General features: G+C 29.2%; 1 protein-coding gene across 1 annotated transcript in view; it reads left to right on the plus strand.

Moving 5' to 3' along the window:
• The window catches only part of LOC118202582 (4-hydroxy-2-oxoglutarate aldolase, mitochondrial-like), a 79,140-nt gene extending 61,965 nt beyond the window's left edge, over positions 1-17,175 (plus strand). The window contains exons 3-7 of the mRNA XM_085817493.1: positions 2,126-2,253; positions 4,990-5,124; positions 7,335-7,431; positions 8,468-8,601; positions 13,419-17,175. Of these exons, the coding sequence (XP_085673619.1) occupies positions 2,126-2,253; positions 4,990-5,124; positions 7,335-7,431; positions 8,468-8,601; positions 13,419-13,568 (644 nt within the window). The 3' untranslated portion in view covers positions 13,569-17,175. The remainder of the gene's footprint in view (positions 1-2,125; positions 2,254-4,989; positions 5,125-7,334; positions 7,432-8,467; positions 8,602-13,418) is intronic.
• The last annotated feature ends 806 nt before the right edge of the window (positions 17,176-17,981 follow it).

Consider the following 17,981-nt stretch of genomic DNA (forward strand, 5'->3'; position numbering starts at 1 on the left):
AATCATAAAGATTTATCCGCCGGAAACGGCCGATAAAACTGAGTAAATTTTCTTAAAGACGGGGTTTAGGGAGGTTTTCCTCCGACATAAATAAAAAAAAAAAAAATCATCCTAACTCTAATGTTGTTGAATTATTAAAACAAATAAAACAAAATCTGAAATGTTTCAGATTTTAAATTACGTCCAAAGGGGCGTTTTTTAACATTTTGTGTGTTACCTTTCTTTATTAAATATCATGTTCCTCGCACTTAAACCATAATATCCAGTGCAACAGCAATATCGCAAAATAGTTTTAAAACGAGCATTATCTTTAGAATTTCCGATACAGAGACTCACGCGCTGGAGATAAAAATGTTTTTTCTGCACAACGTTGCCATTGCTCGCTTTGAAATCCTTGAGTTTGTTAATCAAAAATTCGTCAAAGTTTTAAAAAATAGGAAATCGATCATAAAACAAATTTCAAATTTCAAATTTGGTCTTCCACATGCTCATATTCGTTGGAGGATTACGTTATTCAAAATTCGATGACTCTGTGTACCGTTGTTTTATCACAATACGAGAAATATACATACATTTATGCAGATTTTTCATTATTTAATTTCTTCAAATATAATGCAGGACTCTAACATTTTGTGGCAACAGTTGGAAAAGTGAACCGACATTTATGAGTCCGACGCAAAATGCCAAAACGAAACTAATAGTCCTTCGGGATTCAAAAAAAAAAAAAAAAAAAAAAAAAATCCTCAAAAAGACTTTTTATTTTCCTGAAAAGGGTAAGTGAAAATATTTTTTCTTTTTAAAATTGCTTATTTTTAATATTTTCTAATTTTCTTTCACTGTGAGAAATTAGATTTTTTAAATGTATTAATGTGTAGAATTCTAATACGAGAGTATAGGACGTGGTTTAGGAACTTAAGAAACAGGGAAATGAAAGCTGTGTATGATGTTAATATTCAATCATAAATATTTTTCTTTTTTATTAATGTAAAGCTTAAAAGTTTTTAGCAAATAATGAAGATTGTTTACTTACTAGTATGTAAGAGATGGTGTCGTTACGTAGCAATAAGGTAATTTTGTAAAGATGATAAGTTAAAATGTTCCGCAATATGAAATTAAAATTTAAAAAAATCTGTTTTTATTTGTATAAATACTAAAGCTTAAAAATATTCACCCTGTATGAGAGACTGCGACGTTGTTTACAGTTTTAATAATTGTTACAATTCACTTACCGTATTATAGTAGTTTGAAATACAAAAAATTTAGTATACTTATTTCTACATCTGTAGAGAATACATTGTGACGTCACAATCTTAGTCCCACCCATTTATGAACGTCACATAGCTCCGCCTTCGCAACTTTGTTTATGCAACGTATTCTGATATTTTACTGGCGATTTTCAAAAAATCGCCGCTGCTGAAAATCGCCAAGCAGGGGCCTAAAGCACATTTTCACCGAAAGTTCAAGCTCACTTTTATAAAATTGCTCTTACAGTCTGCAAAAAATAATAAGCCGGATCCAATTCGAAGATTAAGGAACAACGCAATCATCAACATTAACTGAAATAGATAATTAGATAATTTTAGCTTATACCGTCCGTTATACGTTAAACGCGCACGCGAAAACGTATTCTGCGCTTGCGCAGTCGCAAATGTATTGCGCGCATGCGTAAAACGCCTATGAGTACGCGTCAACGCGGCGCATGCGCAGAAAGATTTTAGCTTTGAGGTCCGGATTATGGGTGTCAATTAACGACTTTTGACTGTATTTAATGTTTTGCCATAGAATTCAATGCTCAGCAGTGTATCATGAATTGACATGTTATTGAAATGTAAAGTGCAGTGGTATGTTGTAAATATTGAAAGAATGAAGTGTGTATTTACTACGAATAGATAAGAAATTTAGAACCTAATCCACAAGGGCAAAAATAAAATTCAAAATCCAAAATTCCCAGTAAATACATGGATTTTACTGGTTTTGAATTATATTTCTTGCGTGCCATTGTGGTTTAGGTTCTAAATTTATTTCTTACCTATAACTGATTTACTATGAGTAGTATATATATGATATGTATTCTGCGCTTGAATATATATAGACATGTGATATAAAATTTCATTATTTTTTATAGCAACTCTTAGAACAATTGAATTGACCAATAAAATGGCTGACAATGGAGCCAATGCTGCTCTTGTTATTTCACCATTTTTCTATAAAGGTCGAATGAATGATGATGCTTTATATGATCATTACATAAAGGTTTGTATTTTTAGTGTTCTGGTTTCTGTTAGGTCATCATGTAATTTTGCATTTGTTAAAAGTAAACAAATTCTTTATGCTTCAATTGCAAAATGTTGTAAATTTTTTTTTAATGCTTGTTCAGTTACTATCCAAGTAAAGTGAAGTAAAAAATTCAGAATTGATGTGCAGCATAAACCATTTTTTTATCTGACAAAGTATTTCTTTCATAATATAATCAATCTGTTGAAAAATACATCTATTTCACTTGAGTATTGATAGCAAATTGTATTTATTTTCTCATGATTAGAAATGTTAAATATTTTCTTTTACTGAAATATAATAATTCATAATTCTTTTCTCTTATGGTCTAAAACTTTTCTTATATTATTCAGTTATAGTTTTTAAAATTGTTAAAATAATAATATTGCTGATTTTACGTGCATATAATAAAAATGACCTCGTGCTAGTTTGAAAATTTGTAAAATGCTAATCAAATTGCATTAATTTTAATTGCTCTTTTATGAAGTTTTAGAAATAATTAAAATTATCTGCCACAAATATAAAAATAAAGGTAATTTGTGATTATCTGCACCTATTTAGACTCATTTTCCAGCAAGCTAATATCTAAAAGGCATTAGCCATTTTCAAAATAGTTCACACTAAGAATTCCATAAAAGAGTAATGAATTAATAAAATTAAAAAAGGAAGAAATATTATCAATAGAATTGTTATCTTTTTCAAGAAATCCCCATGTTTTTTCCCCCTCAAGTACACTATGAATCTGTTTTCACTTAAAAAAAAAAAAAAAAGGAGAATTGCACAACTTCAGCATCTTAACTAATTTCGAATCATAAAATTTGATTGTTCAAGACTATAACTTTATGGAATTTAAATTTATGCATTCTGTACTATTGGGCAGAACACCATATTTCTGAAGAAATGCAATGCTTTCTTTTTCATCACCTGGCAAACTTCACAGACCCATTACAATTCCTCACAAGAAAAAGAAGAAAAAAAAAAAAGATGTGCTTAATGTAAAAACAAACAGGAATCAGTAGAATGACCGTGGAATTTGAAGGTGGAAATACACACCTATCTGCAGCCTGTGCATGCATACCTGGGTTGCTACATAAATCATTTTGGCGATGTCATAAGTTGCCTATTTTAGTGACATAGAGGTTGCCTCATGAATATCTGTCAAGGGGTGTGGATAATCAGAAAGAACTGAAATAAAATTTCATTCTGTAAACACAGAAAAACTTTTATCTCATGTTTTTAACATACCTGATTCTCTGTTGGATATGAGTGTTTACTTCATTTCTTAAATTTTAATTAATTTATTGTAAATACAAAAATATAATTTTTTATGCTTCTCTTATTGCATAAGAAAGAACCCAAGCTTTCAAAATTGCTTAAGTCATGTTTATAATATATAGAGCTTCAGTTTTTTTCAAAATACGCATTTAGTGATTGATTGTACACATCCTGAAGTGTGGTTCTGCCACATCTATAAATTGTTATTCTTTCTATGATATATACTAAATCATGCAAGTGACATCATATGATTTCCTTATGAAATCAGATGGGGCCATTAAACAGATGAAACATCTTTCTGCTGTGATTGGCTACACAACTATATTAAATATATACAAGAAATCTGCCTAATTTATATTTTTAAAAGAGCTGCTTTTGTAATCTATAAAAATTTCAAGATGTTATGAACCATAGGCTTCCAAATATCAGAATTTTAAAATGACGATCTTAAAAAAATTGACTGATTTAAAAGTATCATTTAAAAAAAAAATTCTGTCATATGTTTCATAATGTAGTGATAAATTTTTCATTGTTAGCTAAATTTTGAAAAATTCTTTTCAGATACACGTGAACCTCTTCTAGGAAAGAAGATTAGCTAGCATGCACATTAGATTAGTCTATGAAATAGCTTTATATCCATAGCTGTTTCATAGTTGTGGATCTTTATGTCTGTGTGCTAATTAATATAGAGATAAACTGTTTATTTTATGAATATAAATTTCAAAAAAATATTTGCTTCTATTTTATGAAAATGTAGTAAAAATTATTACATTTTCATATAAATATATCTGGAAATAAGAAAAGTTTATGAATTTATTGTTTAGCTTTAAATATATCAAATTATGTATCTAATTATAAACATATGAAGATAACTGAAAATAAGAAACACGGTTTTTATTTTTATGTGATTTATATTATTTTATGTGATTATACTATTATTTTATATGATTTTTATTATTTAATGTGATTTATTTGCTTCAGTAGCTACTGTGCATTTGATTCAGTTTGTCTCATTTAAATGCTTATCTATGTATTCAATTCTTGCAGTACTTGTAGAACGGATTTAATGTTGCTGTCAAATGATTTGTAAAAATTAGTTAAAGGAAAGAATTATAAAACATGAAGTAATTTTTTTTTTTAAAGAACCATTTTTCTTATAAGAGAATATAATTTTATGCTTAGAAAGTTATTTGGACATATTTTAACAAAATAGAGGAAATATCTTCTGTTTGTTAAGCAAACCTAAAGAGCATAGATATTCATATAAAATATATGCTTATCTTTTAAATAATTTTGAACCAATAGTTTGTTGCTTTGTTTCTTATTGTATGTTGGTTCATTATATAAACAGCTAATTTCTCATTTTTAATTAAGTACAAATTGTATTTGTATGATTTTTGTACATAGACTAAATTTTAAAGCTTGTTTTCTTTCGTCTAGGTGGCAGATGGTTCTAAAATACCTATAATTTTATATAGTGTCCCTGCCAATACAAATTTAGATTTAAGTTCATCACTAGTTGCAAAACTTGCAGAACATCCAAATATAATAGGTATGAAAGACAGTGGAGGCGATGTAAGTGTAAATTATTTAATCTTAGTTTTTCTTTGATGTTCTTATTTTTAGAAGGATTTATACAGTGCAAAGTTCGAGATCCGGACGTCCAATATCCGGAATGATTTTAAACTTTACACATGCACATTTGATTTTTTTCCCCGTCAAAAAGCATGTGGAGAATCCTGATTCTTAATTTCGCTTCGATGTTGAATAAAATACCTTGTTATTGAAGAAACAATCATTTTAACATAAATTTGTGTGATCCATAATTTGGCTCCGTAGCTGCGTATTTGCTTTTCCAATTAATGGATTTTGTAAAGAAATATGGAGAAGCATAATAAATAAAGATGAAATAGCAGAAGTTTTTCATTGTGATGGCAATGTTCCAATCATCAATCAATTAACGGACAGTGAAATCTGTAATATGGTTCTAGATCCAGAAAATACAGTTATCGATAGTGAAAAAAGTGACGAGAGGTGATTGAAAACGAAAAAATTTCGATTGGCAAGTTATTCGGAATTCTCGATACACCAACTGCAGGACTTAAACAGTGCTGAAGGCAAAGCAGAAAAAATGAAGCAACTTAAACAATTTACATATAGAGAAATGTTTAATAAAGTAAACAGATAAATATCAAGCTCTCTTTTTTTTTTTTTTTTTTTTTTTTAATTTGGATACCCTTTAGATCATAAATGCTTCATTATTTCATAAATCACGATTTCATATTTTTAATTTTTATAATTTCTGCATGCTATCTCACTAGATTTAAACTGGTGATTTAATACAGTCAAAAGTGATTAATCCGGACTCGTCGGGACTTCGGCGATTCCGGATTATCGATTTTTCCGTGTTATAGATCATCAGTTTAAATCTCGTAAGATGGCATGCAGAAATTCTAAAATTAAAAATATGAAACCGTAATTTATGAAATAAAGAACAATTATGTTATAAAGGGTATCAAAATTTACAAAAAAAAAAAAAAAAAAACTTAATATTTATTTGTTTACTTTATTAAACATTTCTTTCAATGTAAGTTGTTTAATTTGCTTCGTTTTCTGTGATAATACTTTCTCTTTAATTCTATATAAACAGACATAATTTCTTGTTCAGTTACAAAGTTCCGCTGTTCAAGTCCCATAATTGCTGTGCCGAGAATACCGACTAACTTCTCAATCGAAATTTTTTCGTTTTCACTAACCTCTCTGTCACCTTCTTCATGTCTTTATCCATTTTTTGCAGCAATTCCACTTTTTGTTTGATGGACATCGAAACATACTTTCGTTTTGTAGACCCTTTGGGAGCTCCAGCATCGAAAATTCTATTTGACATAATCGAAAGTTCAAGTTTACTTTTATAAAATTACTCTTACAGTCTGCAAAAATAATAAGCCGGATCCAGCTCAAAGATTAAGGATTAACACAATCATCAACATTAACTGAAATAGATAATGTTAGCTTGTACCGTCCGTTATACATAAAACGCGCACGCGAAAACGTATTCTGCGCTTGCGCACACGTAAAGGTCGTAAAGGTCAGTTGCGCGGTCATAAAGGTCTTACGCGTGCACGTAAACACCTATGCGCATGTGTAGAAAGTTTTTAGCTTTGAGGTCCGAATTAACGACTTTTGACTGTATCCGGAAAAATCCCAAATCCGGAATCCTGGTGAGTCCAGATCTCAGACTTTGTGCTCTACTATATTTCAATGTGATGCTGTTAATTTGATTCAGTATGTATTAATTCCTTCTTTGCGGTGCTAACTGTTTTTAATTCTTATTCTTATCTTATTATGGAGTAAGGTTCTAAATGGAGATCTTATTAAAGTGAAACATTTAAGTATTTTATATAGCATTAAATATTTTAAATTTTTATTCCACTAACATCTAATCTGTAAAAATGTTAATATAAATGGCTTTTTTTGTGATTTTTTTTAAATATATATAGGAAAAATGTGTTCAACTTTTTGATGTAAGAGCATGAAAAGTAATAATTAAAGAGGCATTTGTTAAAAAAAAATTACAAAACTGTAATGAATTTCTTTATCCTTTAAAGTCTGTTTCTAATTGATATTAGATAAAATCCAAAGTGCAAATATTATATTCTGTCATTGCATTCCAAGTATATTACTACTATTAGAAGTGAAATATAAATTTCTATGCATACTGTTATGTTTTTGTATTTTGTTTATTTTCATGTAGTTTTAATTTCATTTCAATTCATTTATTTTAGATAACAAAAATTGCCCACATTGTTCATAAGACAAAAACTAAAGATTTTCAAGTCTTAGCTGGTTCTGCTAGTTTCTTATATCCTGCACTTTGTGTAGGTAAGATTTTAAAATTTTATTATTTCTATCTATGAAATGTTACTATATTCGTGGATTATGTTCCTCTATGAAGCGGTTTGCTTAAATGAAATTCTGTGAACGATAATTAGTAGAAAAGAAATGTATGTGAAAAAATTTAAAAAAAAAAAAAAAAAAAAAAAAAACCTTTTTTTAAAATAAAAGCAAATAATCAAAATATAAATAGTTTTAAAAGGGATTAGATACTACTGAAAAGTTTTAATTTCTTAGAACTGTATTCTCTGAAAGAATTTTTTATGTCTTCTGAATTAACATTTGTAAAATAAAACCTTAAATTTTCACATATGTTTTGTAAACAAAACTGTATACAAGTTTCCCAAAAATGTTAATAATTATTGTTTAAAAGGCAATAAATTATTCCAACTTATGAAATTTTGTGCATTGAGAAAATTGTTAAGCAGCTAAATGGCTCCTACAAATGTTTTCTTATGAGCTACGGTGAAGGAAATAATTTTGTGCATTATGAAGGCCAGATCTGTGCTTGTTGGAAAAAATGCAGTACTATACAGGAGATTAAAACGATAAAACGTTTAAAATTAAATTCCCATTTACTTTTAATAAGTTGCAAAATGAATTGGAAAAAATTAATTTTTCAACATTATAGTTTGTGTAACTGATAATTTTTAATTGCATTTAACTGAAAGCAAAATTTCTTTGGATTTACATGTCATAATTAAGATTTTATGAGAAATATTCTCATAAAATTTAATTTCTTTATCCTGGCTTAAAGATTGGCCAAATTTGTGTCTTTATTCAATTTGTATGAATGAATAAAAGACATTATAAGGAATAAAAGAGAAGAAAGCAAAGTAGTGTAGGTAAATATGGAAGTGAATAATGATCGATTTTTGAGGTCATTAGATTTTGATAAATAGAATGAAATGTATGTTATGCTTGTGCTAATGCAGTTTGTTTTCCTCATAACTTGGTTGAATATATAACAGTTTATTGATAAATATTATAGGCTAATTCATGTGAAATGAACTTTCTTTTTTAGGCTGTGTTGGTGGTGTGGTAGCATTAGCCAATCCTCTAAGTAAGCAAGTTTGCGAATTATACCAATATGCTATGGATGGGAAACATGATGAAGCCTGTAACCTGCAGCATAGACTTATTGGACCTAATTTATGTGTAAGTAATAGTATTAGCACACATGTTTATTTGTATTGGAATAATATATTCATTGCACGCCACGGCATGCAATGAATTGGAAGTTGATCTGCCAGCACTATCCTTATTTTCAGAGCAGATGTTTTTATTTTATTTTATTTATTTTTTTATTTTATTCATTACTAAATGTAGTATTTCATCTCGATGTGCTCCATCTTTGATATGATTGGCGTGCAATGAATTGGAAGTTGATCTGCCAGCACTATCCTTATTTTCAGAGCAGATGTTTTTATTTTATTTTATTTTATTCATTACTAAATGTAGTATTTAATCTCGATGTACTCCATCTTTGATATGATTTAAATCAAATTCCTTGTCATTATAATTTGCTTCTGATATTGAAGAAAGTGACACAGAGATTATTGAAAACGAAAAAATTTCGATTGAGAAATTAGTCGGTATTCTCGACACAGCAATTATAGTACTTGAACAGCGGAACTTTGTAACTGAACAAGAAATTATGTCTGTGTATAGAATTAAAGAGAAAGTATTATCACATAAAACGAAGCAACTTAAACAACTTACATTGAAAGAAATGTTTAATAAAGTAAACAAATAAATATTAAGCTTCTTTTTTTTTTTTTTTTTTTTTTTTTTTTTTGTAAATTTTGATACCCTTTAGATCATAATTGTTCTTTATTTCATAAATTATGGTTTCATATTTTTAATTTTATAATTTCTGCATGCCATCTTACCAGATTTAAACTGATGATCTATAATCCGGAATCGCCAAAGTCCCGACGAGTCTGGATTAACGACTTTTGACTGTAGTGAAATTAATGTTAATAATCTTTAGCACATTATATTGGATCTAGTTCGCATGCAATTTGCAAGTTAAGTGAATTTGCTGGTCTTACAGGAATATTGATTTTAATCAGCCATGTGTCTAAAATTAAAAAAAGAAATGGATATAAATAAGCTGGCAAATTCACATTCAACTGTAATTGCCTTTCGAAATATAGTTTTTTAAATTCCAGTTTCTGTGTAATATATCGTAAAATTTAGATATACAGTAAAAGCTTGTTTCTCCAGCATTCAAATAACTAGAATATATTAGAATCTTAGAAACCTCCCCCTTCCCTCGCAAAATGAGCAAATACATGACTTAAAAGTACAGTCATAGGATCTTTGCCTTGGTTTTAGATGAACCTGGTTCTTGGTAAACTGGATCAGTTTTGTAAAGAAGGATATAAATGAACTGCTATTTTTCTGCATTCTCCCTGCATTCTAGAACAGTTATTAAAATTTAGGACCTTTCTTCTATTGAATAGCATGCTTGGAAATGGCTAAACAATGACAGTGCAACATTAAAAATTGTGATTTAAGTTTGTTATATGCTTTATCCATAACTTGTATCTGTTCATCATCTAACAGAGAAAAAAACCCTTCCTGTAAACTTCTTCTGCGATGATTGGCAGAATTTTGGCAACATCTTCGCCAACTTTTATGATTGCAGGATTTCATACTGAGATAAGATGTTTTTGCTTTCATATGCTTATGATGTGTAAAATACTTTGGCTTTTAGGTTTGAAATGCATTTTTTCTCCTGAAATATTATATAATTTTAAATGTAGGCCTTTGGTTTTTAGGTTGATAAGAAATAAGATGATTGTTTTTATAATTGTGACTGAAAATTTCAAAGCATTATTGATTTTTTTTATGAAATTAGATAATTTTAGATTGGAAATTTCTTCCCTATATTTGGCTTTTCTACCATGAATTGTATGTTTTATATGCTGTACTATCCAGAATTTTGCAAATGTCTAGCATTTTCTGAGCTTTCTAGATAGTCAAGCTTTTAGTGTACTATTGTAAACTTAACAGCACCTGGAAATAATATTTTAACCAGGTTTATGATATATAAACACAACATAAAAGATAACAGAATATTTTGTGTATGCAATATCTAAACTTCTCCAATCATTACGGAATGTCTTCATGTAATGTTACTGAGACTTGACCTTCTATAATTGGAAGACTCAGACCTTCTATAATTGGCTTTTCTACCAATCTTCTGAAAAGGCCTAATAAGAGAAACCCATTCAATCCCAAATATCATGAGATGAATTACAGCCTTAAAAAGAGACATCTGTAAACGGGAGAGAACAATATAGTCAATTTTACAAAATATGTTTTGCACTCACAGAAATGAATATTTAATTCACATAACCCCAGAAAATTTATTCTGCATCGAAAGTATATCTACTAATTATCTTGAGTGATACTACCTAGCTCATTAATGTAACAATTTTGCAAAATTTCATGTACACTTCTAAATAGGTATAATGTGAAAACTATTTGGTTTTTGAGGTGAGTGTTTGAGGTATTTCAAACACATAATTTTATAGAAATACAGTGGTGTAAATTAACAAATTTGAAATCAGTTACTTTTGTTATTAGTTATACATATGTAAAATAAAAAATATGTAAATATAAATTATAATTTAAAGCCCCTTAATTCCTTTTTTTTTTAATTTGTGTACTCCCCTTTCTCTATTCTAAAAATAGTAATAATGTTTTCTAAATTGTGCCATTGAGAAACTAACTTGCATAAATGTCATCTGTTTTGTATAGAGCTCTTAGCCAATCATCATTCAGAACTTAAGAATTCCGATCTAATATATAAACCCTGCTGAAGTGTGCATTCACTTTTTCTGATTCCTTTTGCCTGGGTAACTCACATCTCTTCGCTTAGCTGTAGCATCTATAGTTAAAAAATGTGATCAATGAATAAATAATCGTGGAAGTGCTTGTCACACCTATAGTGATATGAAGAAAAGAAAATATGTCCTAAGATGTTATTCTTCAAGAAAATAAAATTATCTGTCGTGTTGTCTACAAAATATTCAACGTCTCCGAGTTTCTTCTTCTATCACACATCCTATCCGTGTGCGAACTACATCTCGACGATAGTTAAGGAAATTAATGGGTGCCTTCTCTCCTCAAGTCATCACTAACAATAAAAATATCATGATAAATGTGATATGAAAAAAGATTATTAAATGTGTATATAAATACATAATTACAAAACAATTCTTTTGAAAATAAAACACAAATCCTTAAAAAAACTCAAAAAGTTGCCCAAAAAGGGATCAAATAGTTTTGAATAATGGTTTTGTAGATATGAGTAATAAATCTATAAAGTTTAATTTTTAGTTTTTAAATTTTGTAATTTAAAACTGCAGAAAAAAGTTGAAAAAGGCAGTAAAGGAACTATGTTAGAAAAGTAAAAAGTCTTCTCATGACGACTTTGAAAGAAAGTATAAGATATATATATATATATTATATGACACACTTAAACAAAATTTATGCATTAAATTTAATTTAATAAATTAGAATATATTACTAATTGATAAAATAGTTGAAAAACTTTTATTAATCTGTGCCAGTTGTTATTTTTTGCTGGTTGTAATCATCAGTAACTAGTCTGTGTTGCTGACAAGGCAAAAGCTATTTTCTACAGGCAGAAAGCCAGTTTTGCTCATGATACAGGCTTATGGATAAAAACTCCTCATGCAGAGTACCTGAAATATCTTAGAATGGCTAGACAATCAGAGTGTGCTTTGCAGTATATTGAAGATTATTTATCATTTAAAAAACATTTTACAGTAAGCAATGCTCTTATTTCTGATTCCGTGGTTTTGCAGAAGACAAAATCATCTGTTTCCAAAAATATGGTATAGGAACACAGCAGACAATTTGATGTAATTTCTAGGTGAGATTAACTTCTTGTAAGCAGATTTCCAAAAACTGTTTGCAAATAAAATTGAAGGGGTTTAGGCTTGTATGACTGTATTTTCATCATTTTGTATAAGAGTATGTAATGGCTTTCTGAAGATCTTGTATAGGTAAAATCAAAGTAAATTTTGCTGAATTTTCCGCATAGTTCTCTAAACTGTATATAAATTTATAGTAAATATGGAAGTTGTGAGAATCTGCTGTATTATTCATTGATTAGTTAATACACAGGTTAATTGCATTTACATGATCAGAGCACGGGCAATAAATAGATTTGCTTGTGCTTTCTTTCTGAAAAAGGAAACTTCTGTAATTGTTTAGCATGTAAAATATGGTATTGTTGGAACTTCATTTTTATTGGGAAATATTATTTGCATATGCTATATAGCTTCTTTAAAATTTATATATATTGATGCATGAATATAATGTATGAAAGAAGAGGTTATAAATAGTCTGAAAAATCTGTTAAAAATGAAAGTGACAGATTCTGCTTGTAGACATTTGAAATAAAACTTGAAAAGTGTATTGATCTCGATTTTAAAGTATTTTATTAGTCTAAAAGGCGTTAGCCCAGAAAGGCTGTTAATTTTGTTCTGGCATTTTGCATCAATTCACTTTCTGTGTTGATTCAATTTTCAAACTGTATATGGACATCTGAAAGCCCGAATTTTGAATTTGTTTTATTATCTACTTCGTATTTTGTCAGACATTAAATAATTTTTGATTAACAAACTCAACAATTTCAAAGCGAGGAATGGCAATACTGTACGAAATTTATATATATATATATATATATATATATATATACAGTGCGAGACTGTGTATCGGAAATTCTAAAGACATTCTCATTTTTAAATTATTTTGTGATATTGCTGCTGAATTGAATTTTATGGTTGAAGTGTGAAGAATATGATATTTAATAAATAAAGGTAACACGCAAAACATTAAAAAACACCCCTTTGAGCATAAAGTAAAATCTGAAAGCTTTGAGATTTTTTATTTAATTATTTTATTTTTGTATTTATTTTTAATTTCCTTAGGTGACTAAATTATTTGGAATTCCTGGTGTCAAGGCTGCAATGGATTTGATGGGTTTCTTTGGTGGCTCATGCCGTCTTCCTTTAAAAGCCATCCGATCAGAAGAACTGATAGAGTTAAAGAAAGAGTTTAAAAATAATGGGTTTTTGTAAACTATATACAATTATTTTATATTTGATAAGGAAAATAATATATTTTTTATTATATAAAGTGCTATGCTTTCTCGTCATAATGCAGGGAATGGGAGTAAAATTAAACTCGTGTTGTTGCGAGAGTGAATCTCTTTTAAAGTATTGAACAAAGCATATACATTTTTTTTAATGTAACATTTAAAAAAAAATTTTTTTTTATGTAACATTTACAAAAAAATTTTTTTTAATGTAACATTTAAAAAAAAATTTTTTTTTAATGTAACATTTAAAAAAAATGTATATGCATTTAGTTGCGAACTTTTAGAAACGATTTTCATGCATTTTAGTCAACAAATTACACAAATGAAACCAGAAATTAAAGAGAGTACGAAATTCGGTATATACAAAATGAGTATATATACCATATATTTCCATGTATGCTGATAATTTTTAGAACTTTTTCTAAATCTAAATTACCAGGCTCGCCTCATATATGGATCTGCTAATCTTGCATAAAAAACAAAAGTATTTTTCCATTAACCAGGAGCAAACAATCATCACCAAATATCACACTTTTTTTTAGTTAATTAAAAAAAAAAAGACTTAATAAAATGAGATATTTGTTGTATTTTCTTAATTGTTTATAATGCTGGTTTGGAGCATTGTCGCCAACATGTAAGTCTGATACTGGGGAAATTTGCACCTTGCTTTCTCCATTCTCAAATTTGATTTTCATTTAGGGAGAAATGCCAAACAGCCATGCTATTGTTAGAATATTCACCAAACACGGTCCACTGTAAATTGAAATTTGCTGTACATAAATTTCTCTTCCCACTTATTGTTCAGATAAAAAATAAAAAATTAAAATGGTACAGAAATAATACTAGAACTCATATTACAAATTGCATACAAGACAACAGATGAATGGGAAAAATGTGCTAGCTTCAGATAAGGTTATCAAAGTTAAAAATATTTTCTTTAGCATCTGGCATTTTACTTTACAGTTTTTTTTTTTTTTTTTGTTAATATGTGCTCTGCTCTTAAGCACTACACGGAAAGGGAGGGATGCCCCGTGGAGGTCTTTTTAAGGGAAATTGGCTCGTATCCACACTTTACAGTGATTTGATTGGAAAATAATCCACACTTTTTACCTGCTTGGCAATATTCTCCCTCTCATAGTAATATAATTGAACTTTTCAATATTTTTTTTCCTCCATTTTGACTCATGTACAAGTTTTAATTTTGGATCAATTTTGAAAAAAAAAATGTACTTTCGGCTTATTTATGGATAGTCTTATATTTGGAAATATATGTTATTTGATTGTATGTATATGTTACTGTGAAACACCGAAATCTGGAGAATGTCGACTTTCACCTGTGAATGTCAACGTTCACATAGTCGCTTGGTTTTTGTTCGAAATATTTTCCAAATAGCTTTTCCCCCCTTCGCGAGAGTACAGACAGGTGCACGTCGTTCTATTGGTCTAAGAATTGTGAAAACCATAGAAAATTCTGGTACATTCGGTGTCTGCAATGTACTTATTAATTCATGACAGCCGGTATACAGCTTGCTATCTGCAAGCTACACACGCCAATAGTGAGTAAAAGAATGGAATATTCTTTTCCTCCCACCCAAATACTACACACGTTTGAATTTCTATCAAGATTTTAATAATTTGCATTCTCATTTTGCGTGGTCAGTTCATATTCGTGTTTATTATGATCGTTATGCTTATATTATGAGCATACGTATGAATATTTATAATAATATAGTTGCAGTAGCTGAAGTGTAGATAAACTTCCAAAAATGAGTGTATTTTTACACAGATTAGCTTTATAAGGAATAATATTTGGAATGGCTTAAATAAAAAGAAAGTAATCAAATAGTCAAAATAATTTTTCCCCCCAATACATTATATAGTACGGAGGTTGGGAGGTTCTCCCCTCTCTCCGCAAAACCTCTAATGTTGAAGCAGCGGAATTAATTTTTTTTTTTTTTTTTTTTTTTTTTTTTTGGTCACTGTCCAATCTGGATTGAATAGGACAAAGTTTTGCAGTCTACCCAACCCAAGCGAAGAATGATTCTATTCCGGAAATTTAACGCAGTCTGTTCAAAATTAGAATCAAAAACACCCCAGATTAGTAAGTCTCTTTCTTTGCCTTTATTTAGTTCATTATTCTTCGAATACCGACACCTGTTGATTCCGTGTAATATCACGTGTGGAAGAATTACGCCACACGTATTGCACAATAACGTTTGTGGTATTTTGCAGAGATAATTAATTTTGATGTTCAGTCTGAGATTTATTTATGAACACTTAAGAGTTTTACTGTGCTTTCTAAGCAGAATATATCTCAATTCCGTTGGTCTATTTTTATATGATGCACATATCAAAATGTCAAAATCATTTATTTAGCCGAGAAATCTAAAGAACGGCTACAATCCCCCCCAATCCTCTTTTTCCAGTTACGTTCGACTATACAGAATATTCGGCAGTTTCCAAGTATGCAGGTTAGTTAAGCTTTTACTGTTAAAGGATGATTGCATGAAGCAATTTCCCGTCTCCTGATTTCCTAAATGTTCCTCTTTTTTACTTAAATTACTTTGCTTGGAATATATGTTAAGGGAAAACTGTTATGAAATGAAAATTTAGAAAATGTTCAGAATTTTGATTAAGGTTATGCAGTTGTGTATAATGTAATTAGACAGGTGCTTATTTTTTTTCTTAAAATGTGCTTGAAAAGTGCTTTTCTTTTAACTAAAATGTGGCTTCAAACCCTGATTATGTGATTCATATCTTATTTATTGCAACGACTTAAACTATTATGACACTTTGAATTTCACAAGAAGCCCGTGCTTTTACAACTGCATTTATTTGTGGAACACTTCTTTTTGCAATGACAGCGTGTACATATACTCCTTTCTTTTCGACCTACACCAAAGCATATCAGTGATTGTCGACATACACCGTTGAGGGTCCGAATGTACAAAAATTTATTGCAATATTCGATCTTTCACCGACGTATTTGGTGAATGTTGACATTCTCCGGTGAAAGTCGACATTCTTCAATTTCGGTCTTTCACGGTAACATATACATGTGTAAATTGCTCTTACATCCTGCGTGATATGGTACATACATTTATTTACCTAATACTTATGTGACATATTTTATAAAATCACATTTTTAAACATTCCTGGAAATTTTAGCTATTATTTGGCTTGTGTAATTTTCGGTAAAATTAAACATTCCATCACAGATAGTTTTGATATTTGCAGACTGAGATACCTTTTTAAAGCAGATATATTACAAGTAGCTTAAAAGATTATTTGACTTTTTTCTTCATAAGAAGAGATTTTGACACTTGAAGAATCGCTGTTTTGTTTACATTTATTCTGTTTTTATGCTGTTCGCATATGGTTTTTGATTCATAATATCTAAAACTAGAATATATTAAGAGCATTATGGCGGGAGTATTGCATCTGTTTTTCTTTGTATACAATTAATTTTTGATGCCAATAAATAAGTCTTTATATTTACTATAAATAAGTCTTTATATTGTATATATAAATTTATAAATGAAAATTCTTCTATATGGTTTAATAAAATTTAATTTTTTAAAATCTGATTGATTATATCATTTTGTTTGGCATAATAATTACCTACCTTCCATTATTCAATATTGCTCTGTTATGATAGATCAGCATGTAAGACAGTGATAAGAATATTTAAAATGGTTAACAAAAGCAGCAAAAGATAGTTTTATGAGAATGCACAATCCTTTTGAAATATAAATGGAATTCTAAATGTAAGATAACAAGCCCTATCAAGCATTGTTCCACAGTCAAATACATAAATACACAATAGTAAAACACTGGTAAATATTATTTTTCAATGTAGTGTGTATACACTAAAGTATTTATGTGGGTGTGGAAGAAATCAGTGTCAAGGCCATGAAACCTTGCTAGGTCAGTTGTGAATCACCTGCTGCTGATATGCATCTTTATTGGTCTGAACAGATGAAGATCACTGTCACTGTATGACTGGTCTCAAGGTGGATGATCTAATACCTCTCAGCAGAATGAAAATATCAAGAATCAATGTAGTACAATGCTTTGTTGAACTGCGGTGCTTAACCACCAGGGTGCCTGGGCGCCATAGCCCTACCCCTCATCGAATAACATGATAAAAGTTTCGAATTATGAAAAATATAACTGAATGTGCTAAATAATTAAATGAGCAAAGTTTAAATTCATAATTGCTAATAGTTAAATACAATTTTTTTTCCTTAAGTACCTAACTAATCTATACATAATTAACTATTTTTTTTAACAACTATTTCACAGAAGAATACATGTACACACAAGAGAAACAAAATACGAAGTGCGACGCCTTAGTGCCACTAGTAAAAACAAAAAGCAATCAGGAGGAAAA

The sequence above is a fragment of the Stegodyphus dumicola genome, chromosome 1, assembly GCF_044657685.1.
Source record: "Stegodyphus dumicola isolate Sdum_Otavi_A_Nest chromosome 1, ASM4465768v1".
Classification (NCBI taxonomy): Eukaryota; Metazoa; Arthropoda; class Arachnida; order Araneae; family Eresidae; genus Stegodyphus; species Stegodyphus dumicola.